At 38.6% G+C, this 23500-nt stretch overlaps 1 protein-coding gene across 2 annotated transcripts in view; it reads right to left on the bottom strand.

The window, feature by feature from the left end:
• LOC124168499 (unc-112-related protein-like) overlaps positions 1 to 23500 on the bottom strand; it is a 148286-nt gene that overhangs the window by 12256 nt on the left and 112530 nt on the right. For both annotated transcript variants that reach the window (XM_046546818.1, XM_046546819.1), the window contains exons 3-4: positions 1895 to 2128; positions 881 to 1230 (exon numbers count right to left, since the gene is read on the bottom strand). In XM_046546818.1, the coding sequence (XP_046402774.1) occupies positions 881 to 1230; positions 1895 to 2128 (584 nt within the window). The remainder of the gene's footprint in view (positions 1 to 880; positions 1231 to 1894; positions 2129 to 23500) is intronic.

Below are 23500 nucleotides of genomic sequence, written 5' to 3'. Positions count from 1 at the left end.
ATCATTCACTGTGTACAGCAGCCTTCAGGATTGATGACTAATGATGATTCTAGGATATTGAAGGCCAACAGTTTGAAAAAATTAATAAAAAAATACAAATTGTAGCTAATCAAATATTTAAGTTAAAAGACGTAGCACCTATTATCATGAAATTAATGATTTATTTTGCAATGGTGGAGAGCACATGATATGGAATCACTGTTTGGGGACTGGCGTCAAATACTCTGTTAAACACAATTGCAAAGAACCAAAAGAGAATATTGAAGTTAATTGATACAGATGGTTTCAACTATTGTTGTAATTCTGACCTTTAATCACACTATACTAAATATAATATATTAACTTTGAAAATAATGCTGAATTCATTATTATAGAGAACTATTTAAAAAAAAGAGCACATAATTAAATGTAATGATACACATTCTATGGATAAACGTAACAGTCCTTTGTTGAAAATGAATCTTTACAATAACATGAATGGTAAAAGATTGCCAAAGTATGTTGTACCTCATACCTTCAATTGCATGCTAAAGCCTCTATGTATTCTAAAATCTTTGGCAGATATTAAAAGAAAAGTGAAAGAATGGTTATTAAGTCAAACTGTAAACTTGTACTTTCCTTAATGAATCTGAAATTTACAAATTATATTAAATTCTCATACTTTTGTTTCAAAGCTACTACAACTTTTTGTGCCATGTTATTGTTTTTTTGTTTACGAAGTTGCTACTTGTAATGTAATATAAATGCTATGCTTTCAATGTTGCCACTATGTAGGATAAATGGAACCTTCTGACACGCCATGTGGCTTAGAAGGACCAAGTTTGTATATGCTAATAAAGGCAACCTATATGAAAAAAAAATCTACAAACAAATCACTCACCGGTGTTGTGTTTCCTTGCCCTCCATGGTTTGTGTGATTTGGAGAAGGTGTGTGTGCATTTTCTGATGGTGTTCGAGGATGTGATCCGGACACAGGAGCACACAGGAATGGAGACGCAGGACTCCGGTCCAAGCTGTTGTTTGAGCCACCCATGTCATCTCCATCGTGTTTATGCCCATTGTTGCTTGTCGCTGGGATGAATGTGTTTGTGTCGGGTGACAGGGGTGCAGGACCCCTTCCAGGGGTTCCATTCTCCATACTTCTTTTCTTGGGCATGTCCTTATAATTGTATTTGAGGTGGTTTGGCTCCAAGGGTTTGCAAAGCGATAATTCCTCTGGATGTCTGATACCTGCAAGTGGAAGCATAAGTAAACCAATCATTAAAGAACACAATTAAAATTAACCTATACAAAACAGAAAATGAGAACACATGACACTTACAAAAATAAATCATGGCTAGGGATGCAAGTGAAGCAATCAGCATAAGGAGACATTAATTATATGAGTCAAAACATCAATGAAATCAATTTATTAAAATATAGGTATGGTTTCAACAATGAATTGAATATTTTGATTAGGAGTCAGATTTTTCTTAACATTAATGTGAAAATAAGATAAACTAAAAACACTGATTATAGAAAATAGATGAGAAATTATGTGGTCAACTAAATGAAAAACTATCCTGGTGGTGGCTAGTATTCATGATACACACTACCAGAGTTCAGAATGGATTTCTACATTCTAACAACCCAGTGGTGTGGAAGTTTTTATTAAAATAAGAATATTTAAAAATGAAGGATTTTCAATGTCATTTAACTTCCTGGCTCTTTCAAACATATGTGTGGAAGAGCCATTAATTTGTGTTGAACCTAAAATAGCCACTACAATGCCTCTAATTTGATAATGACATTACTTATAACTATGAATGATTATATATATAGATAACTTTTAACATCAGAAACATAACATTAGTCTCTGCTTATAAGACGTGTAGAATGTGGAAAGTATCCTTACCAAGATCTTTGCATATGTTGATAACGGAACTTATTGTGTCGACGGAAAAGTTAACGCGGCAGTCGAGGTAGCGTAGATCGGGGAGTTGAACGCGGAGGGTCTTGTGCATTGGGGTGAACTGGAGGAGGGCATCTGCTTGAACACCATACTGATCCAATGTTGAACGAGTGCGTCCAAGCCACATATTCCGTGCTGGCCACCATAGTGCGTGGTCTGACCAATCGATAGCAATGTCTGCAAGTAAAGGAAAAGATAATGACATTATTTGGAAAGACAGGCATAAATGTAAACTGAGCGTAAAAAAGATTGCAATTCCAATGGTTAAACTTATGATACATGGCTGAGCTAACGCTAAAGCAGGAAATATGCTTTTATGCTGTAGTGGAGTAATAAATAATTGACACAAATTAGCCATGCATCAAGTTCAATTTCAAGAATTTTTGAGGTGAATGAACTCCACTTATTAATATTTTGTAATATTAGGCTGAAAAAATATGTAAATCGTAGAGGATAAAACATTGCACACATTTTTTAGATATCAAAAATGAGGTAACAATAAGAAAATCGAAAAAAATAAGGCAACACAAACATTTTCCTAAGCAAACAATGCCAAAGTTTTAACGTCAGAATCAATTTAATAATCCATTTGTAAGATTGTCATGCATAGCCGTCAACAACTGCTTTTTTCCAATACTAAATATGGTAATAAATTACACGATCCAAAACAGCATACAAAGCCTCCACATAACCTTATTCACCCTTTCGTAACTTGGGCACGTTTTTTCGTAATGTATATTTTTAAGTAATTAAGGGAAAGTTGCAGGACTCAATCGGGTAACCTATTTTCTTCAAAGGAACGATGACATCACCATTATAGATCGTAAATCGCATATAATTTTCCGCAAAAAATAATGCTGCAAAAAAGTTTCCGTTCTCTGACATGTTATTCTCTTTTCCAAAGCATCTTCACATCTATAACATACGGTGATTTTTCAACAACAAACGTTCCGTTAAAAATTCAATTCTTGGCGGGTTTAAAAATCACCACGCCGAAACACCCCGAATTTAAATCCCTTCCCGATGCCACTCCGTCCGCACCCAAAGAAAATAAATAAAACTGCAATCCCACGCGCATCAACGCGCGACCGCTTGAACTCGCTCAACCTCTTTCATTTTTTTCTTCTTAAATTCCCTTCCCTTTGGATCTGGCGAGAAAAAGAGATTACCGCAGCCCACATTCGAGGGAAGGGTGACGGCCGCTACAACAACCCCGCCGACGCAAGACGCCCTGCAGAGGCGGATTGGAGAGAAAGAGAGACTAGATTTGCGACCAAGTTTGGCGGTGCCCACGCGACGCCGGGCCCACGAGGTAAAAAGCCCAGCGGAGACGGGAGGGGCTGAGTAGACGATTAAGCCCGATTTCGGCGTTAGCTCGTTCTGCATTGCGAGGGATTTAAGACAGCCAGGAAATCTAGGGCATGCCCTACAGCAGCGGTTGCCAACCTTTTTTTCCTCCCTTACCCCTCTATATGTATTATTATTAATATTGTACCCCCAATGGTAACGCGATTATTTTTATTTAATTTCATTTACATAGCATATACATTTTATTTCATAATTCCACTACATTTAGGTGACACTATTTGTCATAAATAATTGTACAAATAGGAACTTTGTTTGAAATACCCCAAATAAAATGGTAAAATATTTCCTGGTTAAGAGATACATCGATGGCCAAGTTCTAACAACACGTATCTCAAAATTTGGCCGGTCTGAGTTAATACTGTCAATTAAAAACAAAAGCAAATTCAAGAAAAAAACAACTCTTACTGTTAGTTTGTATATATATGCTTCTATTTCAGTTATATGTATTTTTAGCTTTTAATTTCAATTAAAATTATATACAACAGAAAACATCGTTTTTTTGTTCTCCTGAAAAGTTGCTATTTTAGAGATACGTGTTGTTAGAACTCAACATATTTCCTGGCGTCCGCCATTACCGATTACTTTCGGCGTACCCCCGACTGGTTCGTCGAGTACCCCCACTGGGTACGCGAACTACCGGTGGGGAACCGCTGCCCTACTGTAAAAAAATTAAGTCCCGTGTCGGGGATGTACTTCTAAAAGTCTTAAAGGAAAAAAATAACACCGCACCTAAAAAATGTCCCCACAACTTTATTTTTCATTTGCATTAAATCCAAAAACAGCTTAGAAAGCATTTTACATTCGATGTAAACATTGGATAATAATGAAGTACAACAAGAAATAACAACAAAAATATAAATTACTTATTTGCAATTAAAACAAATAAATTTTGCCGATTTCACACTAAATTTAATCCGCCATTGTGGATGAATTTCTAAAAAAATTGAAAATATCTGGATAAATAACGCTTCAGAATGTTCTAAAAACAACCGCGCGTCCTTTTGAGGAGCCATGCTATGTAATACAGACTACAGGAGATAAAACTAAATTATAAAATCTGAACAAAGATGAAACATCGCAAAGATATATTATTCTCATCCAGTTGAGGATGAATCGTAGGTCACCTAGAAAGAGCATTATTTTTTAAATTGCATTATATTTCGCTAGTACAACTGCTTTTTGAAGACCAACGAAATCGAGCTCACAGTGAAAATTGTCGAATTCCGCTTGGGCGAGAAGAAAATTACCACCTGCTGGGTCCCTGGGAAAAAACAGGAGAATGCGTGCGGGAATGGAAACCAATTTTGCAGGCCGCTCTAGAACTAGCATTACATTCTTTTTCTTTTCCCATTTACTATTACCGAGCTCGGTTCCACAAGTTCTAAGAATCTTGCGCAGCTGTCTCCTGGACAGCTGGTAGCAAACAACGCTAGCTTTCACCTGGAGGAGAGTCTGGACCGAAGAGACCCCTCTCCCTTCGTCCCTTCCTTGCGAGCGAATAACTCGCAATCATCTGGAGATGATTCTAAGGACACCGTTCTTATGCAACGGACTGATAGCCCTATAAAAATGTACTAAAAAAGGGGGCTTTTGTATGAAAGCCTTAACTAGAATTTCGTTATAATAACAACAAAACTCTTGAGTTGAGTATTATAATTGTGAAAGACATTTTTTAATTTGCAAAGAAAAATCTGCCGGGGCGGAAGAAAAAGTAGGTTATTTTCAGATTCATCGCGAAATATACAAACGAATCAACAATAATAAACTAGAAACAGAATAGCAGGATTGTTTCATTCATTATGGAAGGAGGTGATACGGACACCTACTAAAAACGCTGCATGACAAATTGCGCTGGCGCACGGACGAAAATACTTAAATAATAACATTTTCAGGAAACTTTATGTACTTCAATACTGAACTAAGACGTCACTTAAAATCAATAGCTTTACGATTTAAGGCGAGACAAGATAACAATTTGCCGCCTTTTTTATCTTTTACGACGCTATATCAAGAATTTAAAAAAATTAAATTAGGGTTCAGCGCAGCAAATACATGTAGAAAGGAAGTAATCAGAAATTCCAGACAAAACTACAATTTCACTAGGCTATAAGACAAAAAGAGGAAAGAATGATGGGAGACAAATGCTTACATGGGCTGCTCGCGACCGCAGACCTCTTCCATCACCCAAATCGTGAAGCCTGCCCTCCTGACCCAACCCGTCTTTTCCCCGAAAACGAAAAACACTGAGGGAGAATTGATGATCGTCTCCGACGCCGACTGCAGAAGGAACAGCCACATTAGGAAGCCCCCACAGCTTACGAACCCACAGTGAACAGGAAAAGAATTTTGCGGCAAATCTTTGAGGTCAGGGTCAATGTTCCAAGTGCTCCAGCCACTTCCCTATTCCCCATTTTCTCTTGTCTTAAGTAATTTATCTTTTTTATGGGCACGAGGGCATCGAGGGCTGGGGGTTAAGTCACATAAATGTCTGAATTGAGTACTTTCAACTTAATAATTTTACCATTACCTTAAAAACATGTTTTGGTACCAATAAAGTATTAGCTAGGAAAATAAGCTGTTTTTCCAATCACTTCCATGTTTTTTTCTACTTTCTACTGCAATGATTTTAGAAAATAACAAAATAAACTTTGAAAGGTCCATTAATACATTTAAAAGCGCATGACCCGGGTTTCGTAGCATAGTTACATCTTCAGGTGCGTCTATCATGCATGCATCTCATTTTACATCCATAATATTAAGTGGGGTGCGACAGTATGGACATTTAACCGCCGGGAAGGAGTAAGGTGATTGAGAGTTAAGGTACGCAGGGGGATGGAGAAAGGAATAAGGAATACCTTAACTCCCAACTCACCCCACTCCTTCCCGACAGTTAGATGTCATAACTGTCGCGCTCGACTTGAAATAAAAGGAAACGCAAGCGTGATAAATGCACCAACCCGCGTCGTGCTTTTTAAAATACATTAGCGAACCTAACAAAGTTTATTCTTTTATTTTCCATTATGGAAAAGTTTCACAAAGTTAAGCCTGAAGTTATCAGTGATGCTATGATTTCATTTTAGATAAAAATTACTGCTCACCATCTGCTTCAATATTATCGAATAATGGCAGAAATTAAGGTAAAGCGTTGCTCATAAGAATTGATCCAGAATAGCGTATTTTTAACTAATTTTACAATTTAATTATACCTTAAAATCTATAAGCAGGCATCAATCATATATTTATTGTCTTGGAAAACTGGCTGTTAAAGCATCAACCAGTTTCTATTCATTTCCTACTTCAATGTTCTCATTTAAGATAAAAAATGTACTCAGCTTCATATTTTCTACTTTGGAATATTGTACCCTAAGGTCAACAAAAATAATAATATAGTAATAATTATTCAATTCCACTAAAATTCAAGCCAAACCATCAAATCAATAAATAAAAGCCATTAGTATCATCGTAGCTATGTGCTGCAGATGTTTTTGCCAACTTAGATAATTGAAAAAACGTTTTCGAATACGTATAAGTTGAAAAATATTTAGAAAAAAGGGACACTTACTTAATGAATGTGAATGTTTCCCATCTTTCAAAGTGGGTCTGGTTTCCTATATCCCCACTAATTCGCTAAGAGACAAACATTCTTTTACAAGGCAAAGTGGTCAGTTTCGTCGCAAGAGTGTTCAATGAAGACGATCACCATTCGTTAAAATTGATCCCATAGCCCCCTGCCCTCTTAATGGCGACCGTTCCCCTGATTTGCGAACATTCGCCAGTGTGGCACTGCTGTAATAATCTGCGACTCAAAGGAGACTGTTTGCCATTGGATACGGGGACGTCTTCGGGACATTAAATGCATCTAAATGACTTTAACAAACCAACTCGCGAGATGGCCACGTTTTTCCTCCGCGGTCAGCATTTTTCTTGGCTCTATTAACACAGAGCAGCAAAGTAAAACGCACACATCACCTCAGTGGAAACACCTATGAATCCCTCGTAATATTCACTCAGGAGAGGAAGTGGAATAAGATATACGACCTCACAGATAAGGACAGAGAGAAAAGGTAGGAGTGAAAGAGGATTTTTTCGATGGAATCCAGGGCGCTGACGAGCCTTACCTGTCAACCCCAACGTGGTAAAAGCAAGTGGCGCCCCTGTTAAGTGCCGGTGGCAGTCCATTAAAAGCCTTGTTTGACCACGAAAGTGCACTGGCGTGAGAAAGACAACGGAGAAATTATGTTGAATATTCAGGAGGACCCACCACCTAAGTACCTACACGACTAGACGACTGGGCCTACCCAAGGCAGCGTCTATCGGTTGATGAATCACTGCCTCGAGGTATTACACACTATTATTTCATAAATAAATGCGTAAGTGGGGATCCACAGAAAAGAAACCATCCAGCCGGAAAAATAATTCATGAAGAATTACACAAAATTTAAAAGAAGGAACAGGGTGTTGAGATACGCATATTTGACTAGCTTTTTTCGAGCGAAAAAAGAATATTACACAGATTTTAAACAAACTAGGTGGGGAGCAGCAAGAAAATCGGAGGCTACGTGCTAGGTTCAGGTTGCTTGAGAAATTAAAAAAGGGATATCGATCAGAGTGTCATAGGGAACATCTCAGACCCGCACTAGATTTACAAGTCCAGAGTAGCGATTAAATAATAGAGGTATATCACCTAACGGACAGGAATTATTTTCCCCGTAAAATAAAGAACCTAAATAATTAACTTTCTCAGTCAATTCCTTTTCAACACGAACTCTAAATTTTTGCAATATTCTCGTTTAGGTCAACAGCTGCTAACCTAACACCACACGCCTATTGAGGCATCTTACAAGGTAGTCTGTATATGCAGATTATTTTGATAGAAAATCGAAAGATCCTTGTTAAAATTAGAAAAACTAATAAATTTTCAACACCGACTATTTTAACAGATTAACCGACCATGGTTCCAACTTGCAAGCGAGCTGAAACCATGGTCGACAATACTATAATCAAACGGAAAAAGCACGATTTTTCGTAACTTTGATACTAATTGTAAGGAACTAACTGTAATAGATAAAAAATTTAGTGTTTCGACAATTTTTCCTATGGTTAAGACGATTTTAGAGGGGGTCGATTATATGACTTTTGGTCTTATGTCGTCTAGTTCACCCCAAACATGTAAATGAATCAAAGTCGGTCAGTGGTCGGAAGTAGTTTTTATACCATATCACCTGAGGTGTAAGTGTAAGTTTCAAACAATGGGGGAAAGGCTTACTCATAAAGGGAAAATTCTTACAAGGGTCAACTTAGTACACTTTGAATACATCAGTTTGATAGCATTAGCTTTAAATGAGAATTAAATATGTATGATTTAACACTTTCACGGCGAAGTACATAGGTCACCAAAAATATCGGTCGTACGAGAGTGATGATGCGTTCTTTTGAAAACTACGAAGACGAGTATTTTGAGGGCGTGAGGACGCTCGTGGACCAATTAACTCTACCACGTGAAAAGAAGGAATGCGGGTACAACCGAAAGAATAAAGACGACGCCCAAAACCACCTTCAAAGTGTCAGGTCTAATCGTCGTCGCCACAACAAAACAATGGTCGTAGACGGTAACGCTGGGCCGGACATCGGAATGCAACGCATGGGACACGGCCGGCGGCGGCGCCGGTATTCCGACGATCCCATGTGGGCAGACAGTCCACGGGCATACAAAAAAAAACTGGAGGCGAATAGGGTGTGGGGAAGGGGTGACGGAAATAATTTGTAGAGCAAAGGAATCGAGCCTCTAAAAATAAGGATGCACAAGGCGGTGGGATATTTTACGACGCCGTTTCCCAATAAATAAAAGCACCACTTATAACGTTCGGAAGCAGGGAATTCAGCAAGCTTGGAATCGTATTGGGAGAGGAAATAGAGAGAATAACAAGTATTTCACAACACTCCGAGAAATGACAAAGGGTTTTGTGGAAGGTGTCGAGAATGGGCGGGAAAAAATATCACGCTCATCGTAAGAAAAATTCGTGGCTGAAAACAATAATGTTTCCAATGAGATTGAGATTGAAAATAAGATGAGTGAGACAACACAAAAACACGAAGAAAACCGACGATTGGACGTGGTGATCAGGAATAAAATCGCCTGGAAATATTAGTCAACACATAATACACGTAAATATTAAGAAAAATATGGGTCAATAATAATTTTCCAAAATAATATTTAATGAAAAAACCAGTCCCGATTTTAATTCACCTTTTCCATTCAAGTACTTTGAAATACAGCAACATATGCTGCATTTGTTCTTCCACAAACAAACCTTATTGCGGAAAAATATGCCTACCTTTTTTGAAGAAATCCAAGATTTTCGTAGCCTCAAAAGCCGAAGAAGAATAGGAAACCATATCGAATTAATAATTTTGGGGTATTTAAAGATTTTCGTAAAATTGCCGATTGATTGCCGTGAAAATTAAACAAAAGTAATAATCTTCGAGCTGATAAAATTCCCGCATCAACATCTTCTCTTACTTTTAAATACAAGGGTACCGACGACGTCAATGGCATCATTTTTTTCCTGATTATTTGCCACTAAAGGAATGAACAATCTTGAATTTGTAAACGATGTATGAAGGTTACTTCAGCAGATGTCTCCGTTTAGAGGGAAAGTCATCTCTTAAGTTTATAACATTGTGTTTGATAGATTGTTTACGAAATCAATGAGCTCACTTAAATTTTATCCATAAAAACATTGCCATTACACATTCAGACCCACAGACAGATGCACGTCAAGTAAGCGCTTTGTTTCCTAAACATTTAAGATGTAAATTATTATTTTGAAAATCTAAAATAAACGATGTGCCTCCTCATTTGACATACGTTAAATAATTACTGAAAATAGCTTCCATTCAAACCGCAGAATTAAACGATTCTCGAATGTTTGGGTTCAAGAGCCTTCGGCGAAGAGAGAATAAATTTTCAAGCCACTACTTTAACACGATCATTGTGAAAACATAATTGGGACCCAGCAGCTTCATAAAAAGTGAACGATAATCGCGTGATGAAAGAAAAACGCACGGTAGAACTCCGAGGAAAATGACCGTGACTAATTTGATGATAGTGAGAGATTAAAAAATTCGAAAATTAGCAAACAACAGTCCGGTTATGGGAGCGGCACAGCGGCACAGAGGATCTTGACCCCACGGACGCTGACTTTTGCATTCGGACCACGCGATAATTAATTGAAGCTTTGACCTCCGGAGGGACCAAGGTTTGAACGCCGTAGGCCTTATATTAATACCACTTCTCAGATGAAAGACTTACGCTCACCGATTAGTGTTTTCCAAAGAGCTTGTACTCCAGGGAATCAAAAAATGAATCAAGGAGAGGAGATACATCTAGTATCAGCGAAGGATTACCCTTCCAATTCTGGCGAAGACAATGCAGAATTATTTCTTCATTATTCTCCAGGAAATATAAAACTGAATCAAAAAGAAATCCATTCAAACATGGACAAAGTACTACCCATAAAATTTCTGCCGGAACATTTGCTTATTACAACGAAATGCAATCGAGCGACATAAGTACCGTTTTAGATCAATTCATCTACATAAAGGCGCATATATGGAATATGAATATTATTCGAAAGCCTGTCGCCAAGATTCAAATACCAAATAAAATTTAAAATTGAGGATTTTGCCTTCTTTACAAACGAAATTTCTCGATTAAATGAAAAATTAAACCATATGGATTAAGAAAAGTATTTCCAAATAAATTAGGGGAATGATGGTGACATTCAAGGCATTCGTAGTAACCAAACCCCAGGTCAGCACAAAGAGAAAGCAAGTATACATAAATCGGCACCACGAAAGGAGGAAAATACGTTCTTCTTCAATAGATGACAAATAAGTTGAAAGCACGATGACGATTAAAATCAGCTGGAGATGCGTAACGGATAAGATACTCAACGGGGACTCCAGGAATGGTTAAATTTTTGAAATTCTTACAAATTTTTTTAACATACATATTACAAAACCCCAGATACAGACATCCAAAGGTGAAAATAAAAGACTTGGCTACTTAAAAGGCGAGCGTGAACGCTCGTTGAGCCCACGAACTATAGCCGGAGGGGCCAATTTGACCCAGTATAGGCCCCTCTACGAACTCAGCGTGGGTTGTCCGTGGACAGGCGCTCAGTATAATGGCCGCACGAGCACCATGTGGCGAATAAACCAACAATTTAACGCTAATAATACCATGCCACCGAAAAATGAGAGGAGAATAATTGTCTCCGAGGAGAAAAACAAAATGACAGGCCAAAGAAGAATCGCTTTAAGACGAAGAACTCACGAAATTTCCGCCGAACCCGCAAAATAACAAAATTTAGCAAGAAAATAAAGAATAAATGGTGTTTACGAAACGCTGCTATCAATTTTTTCATTACGAACTTCCAAAGCGAAGAAGATATTTTTCCAATCATCGCTTCCAAGTTACAATTCGAGTCGAAGTTAGCGCATTCGCCACGAGACTCGGACAAAAACTAATATTAAAATCTCGACACCCATGGAACTTCTATAAAAATAAAATAAATAAATAAAAAGAGATATGAGCGGCGGTACGGACATAATTGGTCCTTTCCACCCGATTTCGAGTGCTGCCAGCTTCCCAAAGCAACGGGGAATTTATTCCCATTCGTTTCACTCTCCGAACACTAGGCAATGCACACAAAAATGAAACGGAACAATAGATAACATGTACAGGAGTGTACTAGCGATGAAAGTAATCTACGTTAATAATATCCGAGATTTTTATGACACGACGGAATTCAATCGCGTAGGTACTAAGTACCGTTGATGCTACTTCATTTAATTTCTTTATGAAAAGTACATTTTCTCACGCGCTCGGTTCCTCTGTATTACACCAAGTAAGGATAAATAAACAATTTGGATGGGAATAACAGGACCCAACAATATCAGGCGATCAGTTTAACTTTGTCATTATCATTCGCGTGCGCTGAGCATTACGCAGAATGAAATGCTTCCATTATCCAGGACCTTGAGCTCGTTCAATAGCACGAGGAAGAAGGATGACCTGCTGCAGAAAATGGCAGAATCAATAAGCACAACCCCTGCCGATAAAAAAATCGCACTGATTGAAAAGGAAAATATATATACATAGGAAGAGGCGGCAAGAAAAATATCAAAAGAAAAACATTTACAAATGAATGTATTTCCTGCAATGGAAAAGAGAAGTAAACAAAGAAAGGCATTTATGTATTGCCACGAATCTGTGCGTGAATGCTTATGGTAAAATATTTTACGAAGAATATTTCCACTGGTGATACATAGAACATTGTCTCGTACATGACAACATTTCAAGTTTCAACAATGCGAACCGCCATCCTACACGAGTTGACAGAAAAAAAGACAGATTGTAAAGCAGAAAGACTTCCTTTCATCCACACGGTAGAACTCAGAAGTCGTACTGACTGTAGTCCCGGCATGAAAGCACCTCAAACACTATCACTGTATAGGTAAGAAAGAACAATAATTGTCTTCCGCGTATGCGTCCAAAATTGAGACCCCATTAACACAAACAACCAGGCGGACCTCCAACCCCTTTCTCTGGCAAAGAAGACCTCGGATTTGACGATTTCGTCCAGTGCCTAATATTTTAAACTTATTGGAAAGTTTGTTTGCTTTGAAAATTTTACCTCCATTACAATGAATACTCATGCTAAACATTAGGGGTTTGGGTTTTAATTGGAATTGTTTTTGTTTAACCTTTTTCTATTATTTTTTGTTATTTTAGATAATTCGATCGATCTTTTTTACAATTAGCCTTAGTTTGAGTCCACCCAGAAGAGGCACGAACCCACGACTCCGGGCTAGTAAGCTAGGACTTAACATTTGTCAGAGCAGTACACTGGCATTATGGAAATGCAAAAAAACTTCACACAAAAGGACTAGGAAATAAGTCAACTGTCTTTAGCTAAGAGAAACCCCACTTCGATTTCTACAACATTCAATTTCACACGTTGTCATAAATGCAAATGCAATAACGTTTCACAGCGAACTATTACCCTCATTGTAGGCAAATTTTGACGGAAACACATAGGGATGTCCCGACAACGGGGAAAATTCGCTTCAGCAGTAAGATTGAGACTCATGCTTCAAAGAAGAAGAAAATGAATAATTTCACTCACGACCATTGCATAAGAAAACTCCCAACACATATGGGAGACGCTTTGGAATCACCACAAACTTATTTATAGGAAATATATTCTCGCTGGAATTAGTATCGGGTGACCCCAGACGATTCTCCGACGAAGGATGCCATTAATCACAACACGTCACCGTCGAGACAAATACTACAGCCTCTGCCTCCGAAACGCCTATGGAGACCAAAACCGAAGAAAAAATATATAGAGGGGAATTGATCAGACCCTTCATACAGATGAATGGCTCGTAGGATTACCAAACCAGCGAGAAAAAAAATATTGACAGAAGAAAGCGGCACAGTAGAAGCTCGACGTCGATAAAAACAAATGCAAATAGCCCTACATTGGAACTGAGGCGGGATTATGGAATGCCTGAGGCGGGTGCACAATGAAAGAGATGGCTAACGAGCATTGGAAGACAGCCGAATGAACGGCTGCCATTTGTTAAGGGAGCGAACGCATACGACACGCTGATACGAGCGTAAAAAAAGAGACTAACAACAGGCGGACATTGTTCACGATACATGCACTTAGGGAGCGGTTGAAGGCTACCGTGAACCTCGTAGATCTGGGACAGTTAACATCAGGGAATGCATAACTAATTACACTAGCGCCACAGATAAGAAGATTAGAATGAGCTAAAAAATGCGGAGGAGGATAAGTTGACTCTATGGTGGATGACTGGACTGCTTGTGAAATCCCTCTGAACCGTTAAAAAAAATACACCTCTGAGGAGAGCACTTTGTTAACTAAACCTTAAGATGAGCAATAATTGGTTTTCACGGCCTTCAGTTGGAACAATTCAAGTCTCATCCTTCGTCAAATGATAGGAACATGTTGAGGAGGAATTGAAGTATTACATGCTAATCAGGAGTACAGAGGTTTAAACATTAAATTAGAAATAAGCAAAGACAAATTCTTACCAAACATATTTCTTGTCCTAAGCATACAAGCAGGATTACTAATGATCAAAGGGTTTTGCAACATGAGCTCTTTATCACTAAATGAAATAGGGTTATTGCGTATTTTGAAATGTATTACTTTCCATGACCTCGTAAACTACAAGTTCAAGGAAAAGCTTTTTGTGGTTTTCTGCTAATACAGAGAGCAAGTGTACTTAAAAATGGGCAAAAATTTATTTTCGCTTATTATAACGAGCGTAAAAACTACATTTAATTTAATAGAAGAGGAAAATATTTTGACGATCCATTTGAATTCAAGTAATCCACCATTTAAATAAAATGGAAGTGGGAATACATCCCACCATCCACACGCAAAGGCTAGGTCTCCCGCATAAAACGATTATGAAATTAGATAATAACACGAAAGACATAATGAATGCTCTTTAAAAATGACACCTTTATGTAGATAATGCACGTAATACAAAACACTCATGGCGCGAATTACGTGATACGTGTGATAGTCCTCGAAAACATTTCCACTATTAAACCGAAGCATAATTCATTCATGAATAACTACACCCAAGATGTTTTTTTCCCTTGACAATGAAATCTACTGGCAAAAACTGCCTTTAATGGATAAGAAGTCACGAAACTAAGCTTAATGTCTCAGGAGTAAACACCACTGCTGACGACGTAAAATTCTTAAAATCCCTAGGAGAAATACCAACTTGAGTCATGCGTTACGCCACAATCTTATACAGTTGAGTCGCAGCTGAGGAGATCCGGAGCATATGACTGCATTCCTTAATGCACCATCAACATTCGAGTCCCCTATCACCACTACAATAGAAGAAAGACCGTTTACAGCCTCCAATCGATTCATTTTACGAGGACCGCTCCGCCATAACGCTGTTATGCGGCCGTAACTACTGCGCTTCGCGACCGCAGAGCTATAAAAGGAAAAATATCAAAAGCGGCGTCGAGGGCCTAAAGTAGCACTAAATTGATGGCGACATGCTTAGACTCGATAAGGTGACGATCATCAAGATTAGGCGTGCCAAAAAAAAAAAAAGACTGCACGTGACTGTATATTTGCGATGACCTCACAAGTGCCTTGGGACAAAAGCTTTCTACAACAATGCTAAAATAATTTAAGCTTATTCACTCAACCGAAGAGCCGATTTTTTAAAACTTACGCGAGTGTAATATACATATCTCCAGGAGGGGTGATCACTTTACGGGTTTCTCATTACAGATTTTTTTCTCAGATTTTCAAAAATATTCCAATATATAACTCACTCGCCACTCACCATTATGAATAGGGCTAGTCTTGAACCCAAATTCACTCAAACTCAGGGATGCCGGCTTACAAAAAATATTGGGGGGGCCCAAACCGGGGATCTTGCCCCGGGAAATTTTATAAGTAGTAAGTTTTAAGTTTTTTAAGCATTTTGGAAGAGTCATATGATCAACATTAGAACCCTGATAACTCGAATCTCGATATCTGGAAACTTCGGGGAAAATTGACAAGCCTGACAAATGTTTTTCCTCACACCCATAACGAATTTTTGAGGGGGCTCGAGCCCCCTCAGGCCCCATGGAGTCGGTGCCACTGCTCAAACTCCAAAGGCATTACTTAAATAATGTAAACATGAAAATCTTCGGTTGGTTGAAAAACGCTGCACTCGCCCCTGAGTTAAAATACCCCAGCCCTCACATGATATTTCTATATTTTGCGACTCATGGCTGGAATAATTTCTTTTTCACACTTTCCAAGTAACGAAAACGCATAAACAAGCTTGCTCAACACAGAAGAAAACGCAGAAAAAGGTTAATGTCACTTGAGTGAAAAGGAGTGAATTTATGTATTAAGTAGTTGTTTGACTTACTGAATGCCACCAGTCCACGGCTCATATGAGACGTTTTTTTTGTTTTTAATCCCCCCGCCTATTTCCTTTTCCACATCGAACATCTTCAATTAATTACTTCAAAATTAATTCAAAATACCCACGACCAGTCCCGTCTATACGATCCCCAAAGCCTCTCAAATACAATTGGGTACAAACTTCGATATTTTCTTTTTCTAAAATTACTTCCTCCTTCCATCGATTCTATCACTTAACATTTAAGAATTTCGTCGTAGAAGCTTCGTCCCATCTCCCAGCTAACTGAATGCTTTTCTCTCTCCACTGGTTATTTCTTAGTTATTTTTTATATTGTTATTGTATTTTGTCTAATTCATGATTTTTTTAAAACTTCCACTGCAAATTGGAGTAACGGCGCTATGTAAAAATTATTTAAATAAATAAAATAAATTACACTCGATATTTAACCATATTTTTGCATTTTTTCATTAATGGAACTCAATTTTTAATCGCTAGTGATAAATACCCGCCGTTGAGACAAACGGCGTCGACGCCGACGCGCGCGAAAATAAAAACCCTGGTCGCTACCGATATCGAATATTTATTTACCTTCGGCACCATCGTCTAGTTACACTATGAAGACATTAAAGGAGAACCAGATTTCTCCGAAATTCCTCCCACGAACGCAACACATCCGATGCAACGAACACCAGGACGGACCCGATCCGCAGATCTCACGGCTTCGGTGGGCGGACCGGGATTTTTTTAAAGGGCTAGCCGGGACGGGGGGAGGGTAGGCATATGCTGATCTCCTCTCTCCCCCTAGCGCAGGGCACGTGTGGGCAGACACATTTCCATGTGCGGCCACAAAAGAGCCCCTTTCCGCGGCCGTGACAGCGTATGGAAGCCGCCACCACCACCGACGAGGCGAGTGGGAAGCTGCCCGGGAAACGGGGCCCATGAAGACTTCTTCGCCCACGCCGCGGAGCGTGCCCACGCCTCCCCGCGGCCACGGCTCGAAGCTCTTTAAAAGGAGAAACGCGAGGGAGATGAAAGCGGACGGCTGGGCGGATGGTCCGCCGAACGCACGCACAAACACGGGCACTGTTCCCGGCTGGCGTGCTACTCGCGCGGTGAACGTACGCACGGGACACATCGCGCTCCTCACGAGAGAAATAAATTTTTAGCGTATAAAAAATAGCTTTTTGTCATACTGCAACGGGAAGGATATCCTGATGAAATCTAGATGACGGTTTCGGTTTTTTTTATTCAGCGTAGTTTCTGAGACTTGCACAAGGAATTGGAAACAAAGAAGCTCTTGTAGACGCTTCACAAATGTTAGTAATTTCTGAATAAATTTGACTCCTCCGTCAGAAACGATAAAATAAGAGCGACATTTAAATGGATGGTTATTTGAATTCCTTTTCTCCCAAGCAATAAAGGACTATAATATATACTGGGTCGAACTCTCACATTACCATTAATAGTCAACTCTCCCACAACGAGCAATCTACCAAAACTAATTTTATTTTGTTTCATTAAGTCTTATTAAATGCATCTTAAGCGGTAACAGTTTTCAAGTAATCTAAGAATTTCGCGTTTACCAGGGCACAACACGATATGAATCGATATAAAATCAGACAACAGGGTTCCCACTGCAAATAAATTATAAAATTCACGGTTTTTTCCAGGTTTTCACGGTCTAAATTGCGTCAAATTCATGGTCTGTTGATAAGCCATTTTAGGAAGAAATATTGATCGCATAAAAATCACTGGCCGCACGTTAACTAAAAATATAGCAAACGCGATAAACGCCGGGAATACAAACGCAGCAATGAAAGTGCTCTTATGACGTCGCCTATCGTCAGCAAAATTTAGGGCCGGCTAAAGGTTGTGAGTGGGAATATGGAGGGTGACGGGGAAGTGAAGAGGTGTCTGATTTCTCGCCAGGGTTAATGATGACTTTGGCTAACGGTCTTCCAATCACAGCCTGAAGGTCTGTGTGTCGTCATGACACACGGACTAATATTTGCTCCTCGAATATACGTGCGCAGATAAATGGGTGAACAATGTCTGCGAGTGACTGGCCTTGAAATATGATCGACAAATCGATTTTTCTTTTGATCCGTCACTCGTAGATCTATAATCAAGTTTGAGAGATTTTTTTAGGTTTTACGGCGGAATTCACGGCTTTTTCCAGGTATTTTCACGGTAGACGGAATTCACGGCTGTAACGTTTTAATTAATTTCTCATAGTTTCACTTCACTTACAAATATTTTATTGCACTTTAAATAATACAAACTCGGGAGCAAGGAAACACCCGTCCGCCATAACTATCACAATCCGACTCCCCTTTTCTTTTTGCGTCCCTCACTACCATTATTGCCTCCCATTATTGCTTCCTCACTACTATTGTTAATTTTAATTCATTTAAATAAACAACATGGCAGCTTGTTTACACGGCTTATTCACGGTTTTAAGGTTTTCAAGGTTGAGTGGAAACCCTGGACATTGTGACGCAGTGGCGCATTGCAATTTGTTTTTCAAATGAAAATACAAGGCAATATTGAGATTCCTTTGCTTGATACAAAACTGCCAGCGTTAGTGGCCACAGAGTTAAATTCCCACAAGATAGCATAGGGGTCGCGGGTTGGAATTTCGCCTGGAAAGGTTTTGCACAACTCAGAGTATGATTGTTTGTTGTAAGAGGATAATGTGTCCCGAATGGCGAGGCTTAGGAAGTCGTTAGAGATATAATAGGCATTCTAACCGTGAAGGTAGTTTTTTTTATTTTGTAAATTACACCGTCTGGTCTTCCCTCCAAAATACGACGTCCCTTTCCAAATCAAAAGAAGGCTTAGTCTCGTTAATTGTAACTTTAATTCCTATTATCTTAACCCCCACCTCAGCTATTTTAATATTCTTCCCTCCATCGAAATTTTCAGCAGCCCGTTTCCGTTTAGAACACAATCCACCCCTTTGTCTTCTCCTTGTTTCCAAAAGAAGTTTCCTCTCTTCGCACACCATGTCTTTCACTCCGTCTCTCCTTAACAAGTCGTTGATAAACGAAATAAAAACTTTTGTAGGCTAATTTATGTTTTAAAATTTCATTTATACCAAATTAATTTCGATTGCTGTACGATTATGTACGGTTTTGTCTGGAATGATGTTGAAAATTACTATAGTGATGAATTCTACTACCTACTCCCCCGAATACCCCCCAGCTAGAATTTGGGTATTTATTTGATTGTCTGAATAACAAACAGTGTACTTGAGAATGACGCCTCTGCGTCGAAACCCGCCGTACCAATAAATAATTTTCCAGTGAAAAGTTACCAGGGTTGTGTATTTTATTTCTACTACAGTGATGTTGAAAGTTGAAAAGTGATTATTGAATGATGTTATAAATCTTTAAAAAGGTTTGTTTTCTTTTTTTAATTAAATTTGTTATTTGAATTGGCATAAGAATTTATTATCTTCGTTTTCCTGCTTACCAAATTCATACAAAGTATTTAAAGATTTTTTAAAGTTTTAACTTCACAGTCTGCGGGTTTATTATTTAATAGGGCTACAAAGGAGTTTCCTAGTGCCAATAAAATGTATTTATTTACTTCATCATTATTAGTCAACAATGAGTCATTAGTCAACCAAATTCATACAAAGTCAATCCTCAGAGTGGTTAGACGCAGCTCTCCATTCCTCTCTTCAATCCGCTAGCCTTTTTATAGTGACGTATTTCTTCACAAACGACGAAACGACTACGTTTTCTTCCACGAATCCACTCCCACGAAAACGAAGTCATTTTGTCATTTGTGAACTTCAACTTAAACAAAGTTGAGCGGAAACCACTGGACGTATTTCTTCTCATTTATATCTTTTACAACCAGCCCAACGTAACTTGTTCTTAAGATTACTTCTCATTGATTAATCCTCTCTAATTCTAATGGAAATTAACTCAATGTTAATTAAATTAAAACAAGTAATTCTCAAGAGACCTCAATCCGCAAGATCACCAACTCGAATACTTCCCACATATTTCACGAAATAAGAAGGCATGTCTCCTCCTTCCCGCCCCACCGACGCGACTCCTGCGAGATAAACGGGACCGGAAATCGGGGCGATGTCCCTTCCCTCACCACCGCCCGGATAATCTCCTCCGATCTCCGCTCTAAACTTCCAAACAAGCGAAAAGGACTCCGCCTCCCATCCGTCCCCGCGGAGGAATCCAAACGTAGGCCGAGAAAACGACGCGTGGGAGAGGAAAAACCCGCGGAGCAGCGTAGTAGTAAATTTGAGGGGATGCAGACGGCTGCTGTTGTGAGGTCATTTACACCATTAAGGGATTTACTCGGACACGAGGACCCTTTATTCCTCGTTTTCTTCATGATTTCGTATGGAATATTCTCACGGTGATGTGATTCAATACAGAGAGTATTTTCAGGTTTAATCCAGTGGAATTCTAAAATATTCGTAACTTTTAATTTACTACTCCGTGAACAAATGTTCATCCTTTACCTTGAAAACACTTTAATGAATGAAAAAGGCTAATGTAAGGTCATTTACAGCATTAAGTGATTTACTCGGACACGAGGGCTCATTATTCCTCGTTTTCTTTTTGATTACTTATGGTATATTCTCACGGTGATGTGATTCAATATAGAGATTTGTTTCAGGATTAATCACGTGGAAATCTAATATATTAGTAACTTTTAATTTACTACTCCGTGAATCAATGTTCATCCTTTATCTTGAAAAACTTTAATTAATGAAAACTGCAGCTGTGAGGTCATTTAAACCATTAAGTGATTTACTCGGACATGAAGACTCACTATTTCTCGTCTTTTTATAATTTCTTATGAAATTGCCGGCCTCGGTGGCGGCGGTGTAACGCCCTCGCCTACCAAACAAGAGGTCGCGGATTCGAGTCCCGCCTGGGTAGATTTCCCTTATCCAGGGCATGGTTTTTCGTGTACGTTTAGTTGTTAAATTTGTTGGATACCCCGATGTAAAATGGCCAATATGAACTGTATTCGGTGGTTTGAGAATAAAATAAAATAAAAAGATATTCCCGCAGTGATAAAATTCAATACAGAGAGTTGTTTTTGACTATATCCTGTGGAATTTCAACATACTAGAAACATTTAATTTACAGAAATAATATTCAATGTTAATCCTTATTCTAACTAGTACTAAAATGAATGTTGATAAACTTTATTGAAATAAAAAAATGTAAATACACGTTAATGGACTCTAATGAATGCTAGGCAGCATCAAAAACACCTTAATTTCTTAAGAACGTCCCAACACCTAATGACACACGTATATTGAGGTGCCTTGCGCGGTATTATCCAATTATATCCTTCTGCAAGAGCAAAGGATCAAACACAAAGTTGTAAAGTCGATTTCGGTTCCACTCCTTCGAGTAAACAGTATGGAAAGGGGTAAATAGTCAAATATGATTTTGACAATGCTGAATCTTAGAAAATTGATGAATTTTTATACCGGTTTAGAAGGGATCAATCACAACGGAGACCAAGCACCTAAATAGCATTAAAACAATCGCAGAAAATGTAAGGAGAAGCGGAGAGCAGCGGTGAATCATTTACACCATTAAAAGATTAACTCGGCCATGAGGACTCCAAATCCTACTTTTTACTGTTTCAATGGAATATTCTCACGGCGATATAATTCAATACTCATTCTTCTCCAAGGACAACGAAACGAAAATCGCTTCGAATTAACACCATGGTAAGGCATTTTATTAATTATACAGTACTTCAAATGGAAATATATGGAAAAGACTTAACACCTAACCAGCCTTGGAACACCATTTTCCCGACAAATGATATTGGTTGTAACTTTTTGATTACTGATATTAAACGGCATGAATTATTTTTTTCTCTGTATATTAGTTGTAATTGTGTAGCGGGTTTGATGACAGTATAAAATCACTTTTCCTGGACATACCAACAATTTACGACCTCAGTAGAAATTGAGTATTACATCACGCCGGCCGAGAAGGAAATGAAGACTAAAATGTGGTTTTATTGCTCAAAAAAAAGCAGCAAATTGAGAACTACTTCTGTCCTCAAATATGGGCAGGAGGTGACGATTTTATTCCCCTCTTTGCACTCTAACAATAATTTACAACGGAGGTGGGGTAACAAATCAAGTATCAGAGTACGAAATACACAAAATTAAATGCCCGAATGAGGTCCCGCAAGAAGCATGATTTTATTATATCTACAGTGAGTTCCATCGAGTACCCCTAGCATGGTAACTATTAATTACTTATTTCACTTATTTATTGCCACACCACCGAAAACAGCTCCATTTGGCCTTTACATCGGAGTTTTCGTAGCATTTAACAATTTAACGTACACGATCATCCATATCCTGCTTAGGAGCATCCTACCCAGGCGCGACTTGAACCCGCGACCTTCGGTTTATCAGGCGAGGACTTTGCGGACGAGGTAAAGACGTTTTTGTGTACAGACATGTGATTATACATAAACATACAAGTGCCTTATGGTTCATTTAAGGCCACGTACAAAACGCAAATACGAAGTTTTACGACCAAACTCAAAGTCGGCCACGGACCATATCGGGATCGATTGACAGCTGGTCAAACAAGACATCTTGAATCGGTACAAACAGCTTTCTCCGGTGTTTTCGCGGCATTTTTGAGATTTCTATCGCTCGAAAAAGCGGGAAAAATAATCTGAACGTAACAATGGAATTTGAACGCAAATATGGAAGGAGAGGTGCGAGAAAAAAATCACATAAATAATTTCACCAGCAGAGTGAAAATTCTTAAGCATATAGCACAAGGTAAAACAATCCTTTACCAATTTGAGACACAAAAACAACTAAAAATTAAAAAGGTGCGAGGAACAAGGACCTCGAAGCCAAACATTCTAAATAAGGTTTGCCTACCTATATACCCACTTCGATAATCTAGCACATGAAAGCTACCGACTGGAATTTCTAAAGACGGATGAATATGCAAATGGAGAGAATATTAAACTGGACCACTATATCTGCAAACAATGACCTGAGGTATATAACCACGAAATATTCGACAGTCTTGTTGCTTTAAATTCTTTACGACCGACTTTAACACTTGGTGCCGACACCAAACATGGACATGAAGGAGAAACCCTCCACAAGAAGCTATCTACAGTAAAACCATTCAATACGTGAGG

This window comes from Ischnura elegans, chromosome 11 (genome assembly GCF_921293095.1).
Source record: "Ischnura elegans chromosome 11, ioIscEleg1.1, whole genome shotgun sequence".
Lineage (NCBI taxonomy): Eukaryota > Metazoa > Arthropoda > Insecta > Odonata > Coenagrionidae > Ischnura > Ischnura elegans.
Note: the sequence above shows the minus strand (reverse complement) of the source record. Positions and strands in the feature narration are given on the sequence as shown.